Source organism: Oryza brachyantha, chromosome 6 (genome assembly GCF_000231095.2).
Source record: "Oryza brachyantha chromosome 6, ObraRS2, whole genome shotgun sequence".
NCBI lineage: Eukaryota > Viridiplantae > Streptophyta > Magnoliopsida > Poales > Poaceae > Oryza > Oryza brachyantha.
Genome location: NC_023168.2, coordinates 18,369,971 through 18,386,885, shown reverse-complemented (window position 1 = coordinate 18,386,885; position 16,915 = coordinate 18,369,971). Strand labels below are relative to the sequence as shown.

At 36.9% G+C, this 16,915-nt stretch overlaps 1 protein-coding gene across 1 annotated transcript; it reads right to left on the bottom strand.

Moving 5' to 3' along the window:
• Nucleotides 1–231: 231 nt before the first annotated feature.
• Nucleotides 232–9,402, bottom strand: LOC102714927 (transcription initiation factor TFIID subunit 5). The gene is made up of 19 exons (XM_006656242.3): nt 9,161–9,402; nt 8,318–8,399; nt 7,575–7,653; nt 7,335–7,432; nt 7,160–7,216; nt 6,236–6,323; nt 6,018–6,127; nt 5,750–5,845; nt 5,373–5,527; nt 4,411–4,521; nt 4,264–4,333; nt 4,142–4,181; nt 3,609–3,770; nt 3,435–3,511; nt 2,722–2,838; nt 2,350–2,615; nt 878–973; nt 720–795; nt 232–628 (listed from the first exon to the last, which is right to left on the bottom strand). Exons 1-19 carry the CDS (start codon nt 9,292–9,294, stop codon nt 578–580), a joined length of 1,965 nt encoding a protein of 654 aa, XP_006656305.1. The 5' UTR covers nt 9,295–9,402; the 3' UTR covers nt 232–577.
• Between the last annotated feature and the right edge of the window lie 7,513 nt (nt 9,403–16,915).

Here is a 16,915-nt window from a genome sequence, read left to right as displayed (position 1 = left end):
TTCACGGTTCTTAAAATATATCTTAACAGTCCAAATATAACTTAGAAAATGCACAGAAATAACTATATTTTAGAAAAAAATAGATATTATATTAACCTAGCACTACACTGTCCATTTGGGTAAAGAGGGATTAGGACAGGACAACCCCATTGAGTGATTGCTCAACCCTTGTGACATCACAACCAGCTAGGCCACAAGCTCAAATAGTATAACATTCAGTAACACAAATAGTAACCACATATACCCTCGCCGTATGCTTTCGATTAATGTCTGACGAAAATTAGTCACCTTGTTTACATCTCATCATGCTTCCATCGAGTAGTATCCATCACTTTTGATTTATCACCGCCAGAACAAAAAAAAAAGAATTACATGATTTAAATAAGGCGATTGTTACATAATTGCAGTACACGCGTGCTACAGTTCGTTAACCCAAAGGGCAGGTTCACTGGGATCACCAATGTAAAATGTAAACTCAACAATAGGTGCCACTGCAGTAGACACTAACTTCTCTCTATTTGAGATAAAACTGGAAGAATGTGAATTAGCTGTATTCTACAGAACATACAGAAGCTTATCAGCCAAGCGAGAGGGCACCGGCCGCAAATAAAAGATTTCTCCGAGAAAACTGCAACAGAAAGAAAGCAGTTTCAATTAAAAATCCTACGGTAAGAGCCTTAACTTATGCAACATAATACACGGACCGAGAAATTTCTCACCCGGAGAGTATAAACAGGAGTTGATTTTGTAGGGAGAGCTTTGAGCATCCTCAGCCGGTTAGTTGAGCCAACCTTTCTGTATAAAGCATATTTACAAACAAGAGTAAGGCAATGATTTATATGTATAAGCATCTTTTTGAGCACTTCCAACAACTTACGCATCATCTGTCTTAAGGGCCTTTGTGCTGGAGGCAACATCCCAGAGTTTCACAGTGCAATCAGCTGATCCAGATGCAAGTAATGCCCCTTCACAGCTAAAATAATGGCCGAATAAGTTAAACAAGAGAGATCATACTGTTCCTAAAACTACTACAGAACGCAGCTCTACATGACATCACAGGACAGCATGCATATCATGATTTCTTGCTGAAAGGAACCGTAAGGAGATAATTCTTTATTTGTCCTTGTAAGTTGACCGTATCCTTTATTTACCCCTGTGAAATTCTCTCCCATATTACATTTCTTTCTTATCCATGAGAAAACTAAGGCACTATTTTAATAACAATATATATTCTCGTATATCCCTGGTACCCTACTATCATGATGTTTTTTTTAATAATTACATAAGTGTCCAAAGAAACAGACAATTTCATCAACAAAATTGTGGGAATTTCTTGTCTCTGTAGTTATATTATTGATTTTGTCATTTAGTACTAAAAAAATCATTTGTGCATTTATCTATTATCACTGCCTCCAACAGGCTGTCAGTAAAAAGAGAAACAACATAAAAAGGAACGTTGGAAATGTCTTGAAGAATATAATAATTAACCATTGTACCATAATCAAATCCATCATAATTTGTGTATAGAACACAGTTTTAGTTTCCGTAGATGACTAGGAATTCCTTTTTCATATGACAACACAATCTATTAACAAAGTGCAAAATGGTCTTTCAATGCATCAATGGGTAAATAAGGAAGAAAAGTTGAAATGGAAGGGAAAATAAGGGGGAGGTAGTTTCGCGAAAGCAAATAAGAGACATGGTCAACTTCAAGGGGCAAATGACGTTTTTTTCTCCATAAGAATGAGATAAAATGAACATCTGTAAACACTGAATGTGTATAAAACAGATATGGAAAGAATCCTCCTAGTAAAGAAGGAAGACATCGCATTGCAACTCTTAAGTAGTGTCGATAGAAAGGAGGGCATAATACACAAAGGATCTTTTACAGTATGATTTAAACAATAGATTTCATAAGAAATCAATTGAAACCAACAAGGTAACAATTGAGTGGGTTGCGACTGTTCTCTCAATCTCTCCAAACGAAGGTGCTTTGCTGATAACTGCAAGATGGGCATGCCTATGCAACTCTTGAGTTTGTATCGGTATTCTTAGCTTTTCCAATAATAAAAAAATCAAACCGAATTGTCAAGGAAAAAACAAAGCTGTGACTGTCAAAAGGTCTAACTGGAATACAGGATAGCAACGCTAGCTACTGTTACAACCATGAGTAATGGAGCACTAACCAATAACCAACAAAGAAACTGAAAACAACATGAAAATTTTGACAATGTTTACTCTTTAAATAAACCAACTGCTTATAGCTACCATGAACCTTACTCTTTTCATCTTTTGGTGTATTCAATATGTAAGCTATTATTTACTACCATAGCAACAAACGGTGATTACCTGTAAGCAAGTGACCACACACAAGAGTTGTGTCCCACTAGTGGTGAAACACAACGACCAGAAGACAGATCCCACATCATGATGGTTCCATCTTCATCTCCAGAGGCCATGTATCGCCCGTCAGGAGACATTGCCAATGATAAAACCATACTCCTATGACCAATAAACATCCGTATACATTCACCAGTTTGAACATCCCATAATCGTACAGTTTTGTCACTAGAGCCAGTGGCAATGTAGTTACAGTTAACATGCCACTGCACACACTGTCAGAAAATATTTTGTAGCAAATAAAGCTCAGTAAGAATACGTGGACATCAACAATGAAGTATTCCAATATAAGCAAAAGATCTGAACCATAACTACACTTACATCAACATCAGAAAGATGTCCAGCCATTATTCGTAAAGGTTGGACTTTATCCATTGACCAAATTCGAGCAGTCCTGTCATGAGAAGCGCTAGCAAAATAATGACCAACTGGACTGAACTGCCAAAATAAAACACTGATGTATCAACAAGTATTAGCACAAAGTTTACAAGAACAGAATTAGATAACTTGGCATATGAGAACTTGATCATAAGCTTTTTAACAGAATGCATAATCACATAAAAAGTACTCCATCATGCTGGGCATTGAAAATGAACAACTAGCTAGGAACACCCAAAAAAATAACTCACATTTGCACAAAAATAAGCACCTATGCATAGCAAGCAATCCACATTGGTTGAATAAAATTTAGCCAGACACATACATTGCCACTTACTCTCTTATTTTCAAAACTGAGAGCAGCAAGGAGCCTTAAAAGGTCTTATTTTATGCATCTGGGTCTGAAAGCTCAGAATAGTCATAAAGACATTGTTGCTCTCAAAACATCACCAGTAATACACAAACGGGTCGTAAATGTAGAAAATGAATCAGAGATCTAGCGATCAGCTCGATCCTGTTGATCATTTAATTTATGCAACACACAATGCTTTTCCTTTTCAATACAAACACAAGGCCTTTAAAGAGCTCATGAAAGCAAAAGTATCGCATAAATGTTGCACTTGCACACATGACATACAAAAAGGTTAACCACATACTTGGACATCCCAAACAGGGTAGTTGTGTCCTTTGTAGCAAACAAGATTGGCATTCAACTTAGTACTCCATAGTCGAACTGTAAGAAATTAAAGTAATATATATGAAAATGATATTCAGTTGAAAAAATAACAGGGAAACAATTTATGAAAATTGGCAAGTGTAAGGATGTTTACTTGTTGAATCTGAGGATGCTGACAAGAGAAAATCTCCAAACGGGCTAAATGCAGCAGAATAAACTGGTCCAGAATGACCTTGGAATAATGCATATGATCTTTTCCCATCATCTGATGCTGATATACGCTCACCCAGGGATCCATTCTCTCCTGATGGACTAGCTGAAAAATAAAGTTTCTTCCATCAACAAATACTACCGATAAATACTCTCATGTTAGGACTTACGACTGGCATGATAAGACTCAAAAGTCATGAGATGTCATAACTGCTCTAGTATGATTGAAAAGTACTACAAGTTATAGTATGTCAGTAGTCTAAAAGACATTTTTAAATCATTAACAGTTTCACGAACTAATAGTGCAAAATTATCTCAGTACTTGCAAGTTGCAACATGAACTGAATGAAATGAATATAACTGTGGAGTTCTGTAGAACATAAGGCAATTATGACTGGATCAGATGCACATAAACAGAAGTATTTCAGCATAACACGAATTGGAACTAAACAATAACAGTAAGTAGTGAAGACTAACATGTTTTGGGTGGTTGGCCAATCTTTGACATATCCCAGACCTGGTGCACACCAAGGAAGTTTTACTGTTACAAGACTGTACAGACAATCACATAAAGAAACAAAATACCAAAAAGAACTAACCTTGACTGACGAGTCAGAGAACCCACCCACAACCAAAGAGCCATCATGCGAAATCGACGAGCAATTTAGCCTGTCTTCCACAAGATAATGATCAGGCAACCAGATGCACATTGACATTTTCAGATATTAAGCCACAAAAATATTTACCCATTATGTGTATTAAGGAATGTGTAGAAGCTAACAGATGGCAAGGCAAGGCTATTCAACTGTGCACGGTTTCGCAAGTCCTCAAGAATTGACTGCTCAACTTCAACAGGACTGAAATAAAGGAATAAATATTGTTAGGAATATAAAGCCCTTTACATATATAGGTTCTCCTTTTGCTATATGCACTCTTGTACCCTTATATATTTCCTCCATGGCATTATTATTCAATATAATCCATATTCAAAACAAATATATCTCAGATTCTTAAAACTCAAGGTTGATACTTCTGCACAGATAAAATTGTAGGCAGATGAGCCACCTAAAAAAAGCATCCATATCAAAATCTTAAGAGAATTGGATGGCCAAGTCTTTGTTGATTGCTTGAAAAGCAAAAATGTGACTTTGGTCCATGTGTTACAAAAGGTACTTTTCAGGTGTTAAAAATGCACTGCAGCAAAACAAACTGGCAAAGAGTCAGGTCCATGTATTCGTCATCAGCTCTGGTGGATGAAATTTCACCTTATGTTCTTTTTGAGTTGGCTTTTCCTGGTATATTTAGAAGAAAAATAAACTAGATGAAGCATGTTCTATTGAAAAAAAGGGACAGCTTTGAAAAAAGGTATGGTCTGGAGCATTGCAGTGCTGGATTAGACGTTCACATGGGAAAGAAGTGAAATAGTAGGCACAAGCAAAACATGGTTAATATAGACTGGCTCAAAAATGGGAAATATTATCATGGTACCATAGATCGGAAAACACAAAAGGTAAAAAGCAATAAAACTGCGATTGTCCTAAGTTGGAATGATAAATCCTTTTAGGATTAACTTATGCGTCCTGAAAAATCCACAGGTTGAAGGAGGATTTTTATTTGAAAACCTTAGGTCACAGACCAGGCTAGATATAAAAGTCAGATGACCAAACTAGACTTTCCCAAAGAAATGTATGGAGGGATTAAAGTGTACATCACTGGAAGTGTAAGCTCTGGTTTCACACGAGGTGCCACTGAAACCAGGCTTGTTTCGGATTTATTGGTTTTCCCTGTGGCTCCTCCTACAAGCTTATCCTTTTTGACCTTTTTAGCAGAACCTCCCTGCTTCCCACCTTCGGAGGACTTTTTCTGCAGCAAAAACAAGAAGGTAAATATGAAGCTAAAACACTGGAATGCAGAGTTGAACTAAGCAACAAACATTTTCTACGCACTGCTAAAGGAATCATTAGAACACAAGCTGCTAATAGTCTGGCACAAACTAAACGAAATGGATGAGACTTCTCAGTGGATGAGAGTACAGCAAAAAGTAGCAAAGTGTAACAAAATTCCGGTACATAAATAGTATCTTACCTTGTCTTCAGCATCCGCATCCTTGCTTTCTGCTTCAGTTTTATCCGATTCTAAAAGTGCTTTCTCCATACGCTCTTCAACTGAATCTTCAAGCAACTGCATACCAGAATTTAATTTACGAAATAAAATGCGTTAATATAGTTAAAAAAATGAAAAATGGATGGAATATATCAAATATTTTTGTGGTTGTTTTCATCTGTTTGATCGAAATCATAAACTCATGGATACAGCAGGTAATAGGGCACAAGAAGACTCATGCAAAACATACCCCCCAATGCACCTCCTTCTGATTTATCTGTTTTGCCAAATCCTTGCTGGTTCCAACTAGAGCAACAACATCCGTGTCATCAGAGATTAATGATGGCTGACCAGCGGATACTGCCAATATTGTATAGAGATAAGTGGCACAGCCGACCAGAGAAGTTTAAATGAGCAAACACATGATAGAAGTTAGGGTATTAATCTCAATGGATTCAGGAATATTACCTTCAAAAGTTATGCGTTCATTGATTATTCCAAGCACCACAAGAGCTTGTGTTTTCTGGAGATACTGGAGAAGTAATTCATATGAATACTGCAACCAAATTTAATAACTAAATCAGCTGATGTTTAAAAAAAGAGTAAATTGCACTTTTGGTCACATTTCATTTCCCAGGTTCTGGACAATCCTTAAGCCTATCTTTTCACTTTGGATCAGGTAAATTTACCATTTTTGCGGTTTGCACCACCCTAAACATTTTTTTTCAGTACATATCAACAACCTTAAACACATCGGCTCTGGTACATCGGTGAAGCCCCATTTATGTGGAGTCCATATATTTACTGAGATGGAGATTACAAATGGCAAGAAAGTTGTTTAGGGTGATCCAAATCACAACAACGATAAATTTACCCAGTCCAAAGTAAAAGGATAGGTTTAAGAGTTGTCCAAAGTGAAACTTTGGTAATAAAAGGTGGCCCAAAGTGCAATTTAATCCCAAAAAAAAGGCTGTTGGTAAGACAAAAATGTGAAATCGTTAACTCAGGAAGAATATTAAACTTCATCTAGCCTGTAAAGTTAACAAAGATATTATGTCCTTTCTAAAAAAACCATTAACTGTTCCAGTTACAGATCGATGTAATCACATTTTTATTTGATACTATCTGCCCATAAGGATCAATGAATAACAATAAGAAGTTAACAACAGACTAAATGCTGCCATTTTTTTCCTCTGTCGTAACATAAGTAAGCCAATAAATTGAAAAGGATGGGGGGAATAAAGGAGCACCTGAAAATTTTGTCACAACAACAAATATTAAGGTGGCAAAACATTTTGTCCTCGTATATTGATTAAATTATAAAAAGGGTCATCTCCAAATCATAGTGTAAAGTAAAAGAGTAGAAATAAAGGATAATAGATGTTGTCCAACCTCACATAACTTAATTCTGAATTTATTTTGCCTTAAAGATCGAGCTAGTTCCATTTCCTGAAAAATACAGCATGCAGAATGATAGGCGCAATTTATGGAATCATGAGAAAATACAACAAAAAAAATCAAGATATTTTCAATCAGAATGTTTGAATGCAAAAGAGAAATTATTGACCTCCAAATGTGAAGGAGAAAGAATGCCTTCCAGTTTCTGGAGATCCCTTGAATGCATTAGTTCATGGTCCTCACGAAATGTACAGAAAAAGGACCGAGCTGCAGTGCCCATATGTATTACAACAAACAAAGAAATTTCCCAGAGAAAAAAACTTAAAGAAAACATAACATGGTAATGAGGTTTTATCTAATTCACTTCAAATAGAGGTTTCATCTAATCATATCTGCTAAGTAGCAATACCTTCCTGCGTATGTCCCTCTGCCACCAGATCCATGAAGCAATGGATAAACACTGGATAAAGGACACGGAGTAGTTCATGCTACAAAAGAAACAGATGAAAATTCAGAAACACAGTGTATATAACTAAAGTTAAGAACAGAAAATTGCATATCCCTATATAAACTGATATCTAATATTAACACATTTATTGATATTAAAGTATATTCGGTGTTCATGTAATAAGTACATAAAATGCTTATTGGAACAGTGGTTTACTTTGTAGAAGTGGCCCATAGTGTGATTGCATGGCGGAGAACACAAAGAGGAGTACAGTGGTTTACTTATATTAACACATTTATTGATATTAAAGTATATTCGGTGTTCATGTAATAAGTACATAAAATGCTTATTGGAACAGTGGTTTACTTTGTAGAAGTGGCCCATAGTGTGATTGCATGGCGGAGAACACAAAGAGGAGTACAGTGGTTTACTTTGTAGAAGCTAGCATGCAAGCAGTATAATCCTAGAGGCTTAGTTTATGAAAATATCATCCTAAAAGTGCTCCATCTGAATCTTGCGAGCAAACATGGCAATAAATCTGCAGATTAGCATGAAATCACTTATAAAAGAAAGACTACGTAGCAAATAAACAGTTTAAAAGGGCATTTCCTGCCTTCAGAACAGTTAGCAATGTTTGATTGTGAAGCACAATAAAATGTACTGCAAGTTCACAGTGAGGTACAATCTATGTATATGTAGCACACCTTGTAGAGATCAAGAGAACTGTACGCCCATGTTCTTAGTTTACTATAGCCATCATAGTATCTTGCTGGATCATTTTCTGACCTGTCATTGCAAAATATAACACAACCAAAAGACATTAGTGGGCACGATTATAAGAGAAGTAAAGTGCAATCAGAATCAGTGCGAAATATCAGAAGCTGCAAACATTGGAGGCTGACAAAAAAAAAACAAGATGATGAATTAGTCCCTCCAATCTAAAAGGCAACGTCATTGAATCCATAAAGTCAAACCACATTACATCTGAACAAAGATATTGCCTAATGTATGTATTTTTTCCAATATATGAGAATGGTATGGATAAATCTATCAACATACTTCCATAATATTGAAGTTTTCTCAAATATATGAAAAAAAAATACTTTTAATTACTACTAACCTAAAAATCACTTTTATCACTTTGCAGGATTGATTACTACAATCTAGATACAAGAGCAGTTCAACACCAAACATAAGCTTCCTTCCGCCCTGAAATGCAGTTCTGCACAAAACTACTTATCACTATGGAAATTACCACTAGAGATTTCTATCATTCAAAAATGATGCCTTCGACCACAAAACCATTCCCCAATCAAGCTACTATCAGCTCTCCAGAATGATTTAAACTATTCCCATGTGGGAAAACACGCACTTGCAACCCAATTCAGGGCCTTTGGCACTTCGTTGCCCGAACGCAGGTTCGAGAAATTGCACCGAATCCACTACTGGGTTTCCCCCGTCCGAGGCTCCGAGCCCAGAGTCGCTACTGCAGCAGCAGCAGCAGCAGAAGCAGGTAGGGGTACTCTGGGGTGGTGGCGAGTGGGTACCTGGCGAGCTCGACGTCGGAGACGGAGGAGGTGGAGACGCGGTTCCGCTCCTCCTGCAGCGCGAGCTCGGTTAGGCGGAACCCCTTCCGCTGCAGGTACTGCTGCACCTTCTTCTCCATCTCCTCGTCCTCCATCGCGTCCTTCCCCGCCGCGCGGGCGCTGGGATCGGATTAGCTCTAGGGTTTAGGGCTCGGATCCGTGGCGCGGTGGTCGGAGCAGCAGGACGACGGAGGGGGGAGGGGGAGAAGCGGATGGAGGAGGAGAGGAACGCGTCGACTCGTCTCGTCTCTATGGGCTTTTAATGGGCCCACTAAAAGCCCAAATTGCTTCCCACTCCTTCATACTCGTCGCACGTATGGGCCTTCTTGTTACTTGGGCTCACGACAACTCATGGGCTTTTGAGCTGTGATGGACTTATTTTGGGCCTTTGTACGAGACGGCCCAATTTATCGAGGATCCCAGCGAGAGAGATCGAGGGATTTTTTTTCATTTATGTATTTTTTTCATTAAAATATTTCAAAAATAGATTTTTGTATGACACAATTACAAATCTACGCTCCCGACACTTGGCCAGAGGACAAAAATAATAAAATATCCAATAGCTACGGTTGAAATCCAACGTGTGAAACGGTGATTAGGGCTGCAATTTTGACTTTTTGGTCCTTTTGAAAAACTTATTTTACAAATAGACCTTTAAAAAAATTAGTGTATAAATGCATCTTTTTAACCGCGGTAATGTCATTGACGTCGTAGTTGTGTACCGTTCTCCCGCCACATGAATACAACATTATCATTTAGAGGATGACGTTAACGCCAATGATGCTGACGCGGTCAAAAAGATCTATTTGTGCAATAAATTTTTTTGAGGTCTAAAATAGATTTTCCAACGAACCAAAGGCTGTCCGACGAATAAGCGACTTTTTACAAGCAACCCTCTTGCAATCCATTGTCGTCTGTTTTATCCAATGACAGAAGACGCATGTCAATGTACCTAATAAATATGTAAATTACTCACGCATTTAATCCCATATATGCATGCAAAGCGTAGCAATAAAGGGCGTGTTTGGTTCGTGGACTAGGTAGGTCTGGGCAAAAAAAGATCGAGACCGAGAAACCGAACCGAAAAGACCGAAACCAAGACCGAAAAGACCGAGACTGAGAAATTCGGTCCTGGTCTTGGGTGGAGGTGGAAGACCGATAAATTCGGTCCGGTCTTCGGGTATAGGGCTCGGGTACCCGAAATACCCGAACACACCGAATTTATCTTGTTTTAGTGTATTGTCTCCTTATCCTTGGTTAAACTATGGTTGAATTTGTGATTGTATTTTGGTATTTGTGACTTGAGACTCTGTTCTTACTTCTGTGAATTGCTTAACTATGAATTGTGTCGTGGAATATGAAACTATGCACTGAAATTTCCCGTGATTTTTAAACTTCACTGAAATTTCGGGCACTTCGGTCAGGACCGAGACCAAGACCGAACAAGACCGAGATTAAATTTCTCGGTCTTGCATTTTTTTCAAGACCGATCGGGCCCGAGTTCTGAAAGACCAAATTTTCTTTGGAGACCGAAGACCGAGACCGAGACCAAACCGAAAACCGAACACCCACGCCTAAGGCTAGGTAGGATGAGTTGGTTCCATCCCTGGTTTTTAGAATGGATTGGTTTCATTTTTCTGTTTGGTTGGTGGGATGGATCGAACCCTGTTTTTTTGTTTGGTTGGAAGGATGAGATGAGATGGAATGAACTTATCTCTTGTTTGGTTCAAGGATGGAGGTAGGATCAGAATTCACGGTCCCACGGTTACCGCGGCGGTAACCACAGTAACCGCGTGGTCCGCGGGGGCACAGCTTCTGTTAGCCGCGGTAACCGAGTTTAAATTTGAGGAAAATTTAAAAATTTTGAGGAAATTTAATGGAAAAATATATGTTATATAGGTTGATATATAGTGTAGTTTTGTCAAAGAAAATCATGAAAAAGTATATTTTTGATGTAATTAAAAATGATAAACGAGAATTTCGAGAAACAAAATTAAAAAATAGCCAATTGCAAGTAATATTTTATAGGAAGATGGTTAAGAATATTTTGTGTTGAGTCATTATTAATTTACACTAGATACTACGGTACATAATGTTGAAATACAAATACGATTGATATATGAAAAATGTGTATGGAGAAAAATTACACGTGCATGTTAGTACATACATAATAGTTTTATTCGTAATAATGGGTAGTGGGTATAGTTGTGACGTAGCAATCAAAATAAAGTTGTTGTTACTTGTTATTATTGTGAATTATTTGATGAAGGGTGATATGACGGTGTATGTCTGTGTGTTGCAATATCAAAAATTTAGAAAAGGTCATGTGAAAATTTTCTTGTTTTCCCTATAACATGTCATATTTTTCCTATGTCATAAATATAGTCACAAAATATTTTCCTATTTTTATGTATTTTTTTAGATTTTTTAAAGTTTTTTTTTATTTGACATCACACCCGCGGTCTCCTCGCGGTAACCGCGGTTTTCTCGCGGTAACCGCGGTTTTGGCTAAAAAACCGCGCGGGAAACCACGGTTACCGTGGTTTTTATGCATTGTTTCAGCAAGTGCTTACCCGTGCAAAACCACGTGGTAAGCCGCGAAAACCACGCGAGTTTAAATTCAAATTTTTTGGATTCAAATTCATCACGGTTTTTGCGGTTACCGTGCAGGATCAGGGGGAGCGTAGTGCTACAGTTTTGGCGGTTTACGCGGTAAATGAAACCCTGGGTAGGATGACCAGATATGATTACCTTTCATAATAATAAGTTGGTGGAGTTACATCTCATCTTTCAAATACAACATATGAAATAGTAAGATTATATTTGAATACCTAACGCATGTTTGTGCTTGTTTATACAAGTTATATTTAAAATCAATTTAATATATAAATATAAATATTTTATAATTAAAAATATAATAGACTCGACGGTCATTATTACCTATAACCACACCAAATAAATGGAATTGCATATAACCTAATTATAGGAAAAAGAAGCATATATGTTCATACGTACCGCTATAACAAACATATATGCACAGCCACAAGCATACAGCGGAAAAAAAAATCAGCCAAAAGCTTCAGCCTTCAACGCATGCCCAGCGTGCTATGCCCTCACCCCCTTACGCCCCTCCCTCCGTGCGATGCTATGCACCAGCGTGTTCGTCCTGTCCCACCCCATCTCACCAATTTGATACAACCATCCCACCCATTATATTAAGAGAATATTTTCTACTGAGTTCAACTCAACCCACCTAGTCCATAAACCAAATACTATCTAGGATGGATGATGGATGGTTCTGTTTCATCACATCTCATCCTTGCAACCAAACAGACCAAAAAACTAGATCGAAAGTATTTTCGTCGCCTTTCAGCGTAATTAATACATAGAATTTGTTGCTTCGTTTTTATGCATGTGAAATCCGACGTACATGAGATAAAAAATACACTCCCTCCGTTCCATATTATATACGATTTGATTTTTTTAATGTTTGACCACTCGTTTTATTAAAAAATTTTGAAAATATTATTATTTTGTTTATAATTAAGAGTAGTTTAATTATTATTTATAATTTTTATATTTATACTAAATTTTTAAATAAGACGAATGATAAAAATTATAAGGAAATAATCATATCTCATATAATCTAGGGCCGAGGGAGTATTAAAAAAAGTGCAGATGAGGTCACGGGGGACGTCAGGTGAGCCGCCGCCGGCGCTCGACGACGCGTGTGCCGGCATGGGCGAGTGGCGGCCGCCGAACCGGTCGGAGCGGAGGCGCCAGTGCACGCGCGCGAGCGCCGGCGGCTGGATTACAATCGCGGGGTCTGACCCGCAACCCGGCCGGCCAGTGCGTGCGTGCGCGCGTGACAGCGACGGCCGCCGCCGACCACCATGACCAGAGACAAGCTTTCTTGCGCTTCTGGCAAGTATAGTGGGATCCCATCTGATCAATCTTACTGCTGCTAGTGATTTTGAACGCGCCCAACCCAACTGTACTGTACAGTGGTAGCAACGACAGCCACTACCACTCGGTCATTGACTCATTGTACGAGATTTGACGACGTGCGTGCATTCATTCACGTGATGATAATCGTTAAGCATCGAGATGAAACTTTTGAAAACAACTTTTTATGGAATATTCTCTAAAATCGTATTGGTAACTATTTGTAATAAGTTGGGAAAAGGGGCAAACAACACATCCTGCCAATTGGTAATTTTGAAACCTAAAATTGTACTGCTAAGCATGAAAAAAAAAACAACATATTACCAACAAAAATGTAATTTATAAATAAAACTTTTATATATGCGCTTAGTCATCAAAATATAAAAAAAACTTTAAAATTAAATTCAAATTTAATGGTGAAAATTCAAAATTTAACATATAAATATAAATTTTAGATAATGGTATTGTTTTTACTCGTTCCGCATATCCGACGCACTCGAATAACCTAATTATAAATTCGTTTCTGTGTAAATTTAAACTTATGATATTCACTAGTCAAATGTCAATTTTATGCCGCGAATGCGAAGGAAGAAGAGGAGGGAGGTGTCAGCGTACGGCCGACCTGAACTCAGGAATTGAATGGCCTACTCTACTCATGAACTGGTTTCGAATCTGTCGATGGCGACGGTAGCTTTTGACTTTGACACCGAAAAGTCACTCCCGCGCGCTTCTTGCTTGGTCGTCGGTTGACCCTGACCCGCGCTGGCTGCATGCGTTGACTTCCAGATAGTTCGTCGCGCACGTGGGCCATAGCGTTGACCCTTCTGCGAGAGATCGACGGCCAATCCAACGTTGAAACTTGAACACAAAGTGAGAATATGGGAAACGTTAACACTGCCGCTTTGCCGCAAGAACACAGTTTAAAACTTCGATCGCTATGCACTAGAAATTCAGTGTCTGCATGGGGAACGTTTGACATGGCTGCGCAATAAAGTCACGGAATATTTGCAAACAAAGAATAAAGAATAATATGTAAATAAAATTTTTATATATATTTTTTAGCGATTGAAAAATAGAGACTAAAAATAAAGCATAATAAAAAAATTTAAAGTTAAAAATTAAATTTTAGTTTACGACCATGAACAAAAACGATGCAACAACCGACGAAGTCAATACTCCATACTACTTCTCTAGGTTGTGAATATGTAATTGATCGATATAATATCAACCGTGCAGGTAGCAACGCAGCGTATGGTACGGTGCAGAGCGTCAAATTAGTCAGGTTTGAGAAAATTTATCATCGTTTGACCTAACTAATTTCGCTGGTCAATTATTTTTCTGCGTGATGCAGCAACTAGTTTATACTAGAATTATTTAAATGAACTGTTGCACCACTTAGGTCTTTAAGATTATGTGCCGAACTCGGTTTCTCGATCTGTCGGTGGTGGTTTACACAATTATTAAGGTACTCATTCGTTTTGAGCAAATTTAGTAGCATGCTAATTAATCAAATACTCTTAGAATAAGTTGATTTCTATAGCTTAAAATTTAAGTTCAAATAAGTTCATTTCCAGGCTATTGCTACTCCGTTTCCATATTAGTGTATTTTTGGTCATTTAATTTATTTTCCTATAAATAACTGCACCTACCCTATGATTCAAATTTCTTTCCATCCTCCTGCCAATTATTCTTCCACTCCCAACCACTTGTCACTAAGGGACATCTGGGTCAGTTTCTTCTCCTACTAATTTAGGGCATGATCAAAGATAAAGTTCACTAGGATAGTCTTATCCACGTCACAAACAATAACCTACTTTATAACAGTACGTGTGTAAAGGAAAGTCATGTATGTTTTTTATTAATACAATAAAATATTATTTTTACACTACTTTCTTATTTATCCACCTTCATACAACAAAATTTTCTTTAATAAAATGTCAAGAGTCGATCTTAAGCTGTTGTTATGCATAACAACGATTTTTCTCTCTACTTACCTCTCTTTTCTTCATATCACCAAATTTTTTTACATAACGATTAAGAGAATCAGCTAATAAACACATATGTATATGGCCTTATGCTTTAAGTGTTAGAAATGTACTTAGCTTGTGTTTTTGGTAGACGAAGATGAATCATTTTCCATTATTACAATAGTTATTTAATGGTAAAAATAATGCAAATAACTATTACAAGGTCAAAATCTATTTTAAAAATATCAGATGATAAATTCTATATAAAACTTTATGAAAAAACATATCATTTAGTAAAAACGATAAAAAAACTGACAAAAATCTGGATGAACGAACACAACCTTATTCAAGGACTTATGCAACATTATTTAACATTGGTACTCTATAAATTGATATGTTTTATCTATTTAATACTCCATACATCCTAAAACAAAACTATTTCTACCACTCACCATGTGTCCTAAAATGAAACTACTTGTCTACCCACATCGTCATTTCAGAAAATCGTGATCATTCTCAACTAATCAGATCATCTCTCCTATTAATACCTATTTTCTTAACCATTCGTATCTTGCACTAAAAATGGTTACATTTTAAACGGATGGAATATCTTTTATCTACTCCAATAAGGACTTATTTTCTATTAATAATAAATATTTTGGTCTTTTCTCTCACTATTAAATTAATTATAAGATAGGGTGAGTAGTTCCTCCATCGATCTTAAAATACATTGAATTGTAGGATTCAAAATTATATCAAAATATAACTTCTTCTCCGCTTACATCCTAACTTGTTTCAAATAATCACAATCATTCGTAACCCCATTCCTTAATTTCTCCTATATCTATGCTCAGTTAGTAGAAAACGTGATAAACGGCACCGGATTAGAGTACAGTATCATACATGTGAAGCACAGATTCCACGTGCTCGATTGGAGAGATGAGATCGTTAGCTACTCGTGAGAGATGAAAAAAGAATCTTCAAGTACTTATGTTTGGTAGCTGTAGCTGCTCTACTAGTGATTTGATATGTTTGGAAGTACTACTAACTCCTCTGAAAATAAGATCGTTTTTCAGTTTTTTATAATATTTTGATTCTTCGTCTTATTTGAATTTTTTTACGATTAATATTTTTATTCTTATTATATGATAAAATATGAATAGAACTTTACGTGCGACTAATTTTTTAAAGCTTTTTACAAATTTTTCAAATAAAACGAATGATCAAACATTGGATATAGAAAAACGAAAAATAAATTTATTATGTGACAGAGGTAGTATGCATTACACCTGCAGCAATTAGTTCTTGCTGTTCGTTTAATTTGATCGTACACATGCTACACGTACACAGCAATGAGAAGATATGGGTGTGTTTGGTTGCTCGCATCATCCAAGCCTGGCTCATCTCTCTCATATAGGATGAGTAGCTACAAAGATGCAGCCGTACTTGTTTGCACTTGTTTGGATGTTTGCATCGTTCTGGCCTGGACAACATGAGAATATGTTTGGTCGATTGGATAAGAAATACGGTTGAACAGAGATTATGTTTGGTTAGTTGCATCTATCAAATATATGGGATATATATATTTTTTGGTTGAGATGCCAACTCTCATATATATATATATATATATAACCATACAAAAGGATAAAAGAAAAAACAGAGATCTGTAGTAGGTTGGAGAATTTGGTGTAACTTACATGAAAATTACTTAAATATTTCCGAGATAAAAAAATATATGCACACTGACATGTCAGATAACAAAACCATTACTCGCTCTGTCAAAAAAACCAATCAACGATTTCCG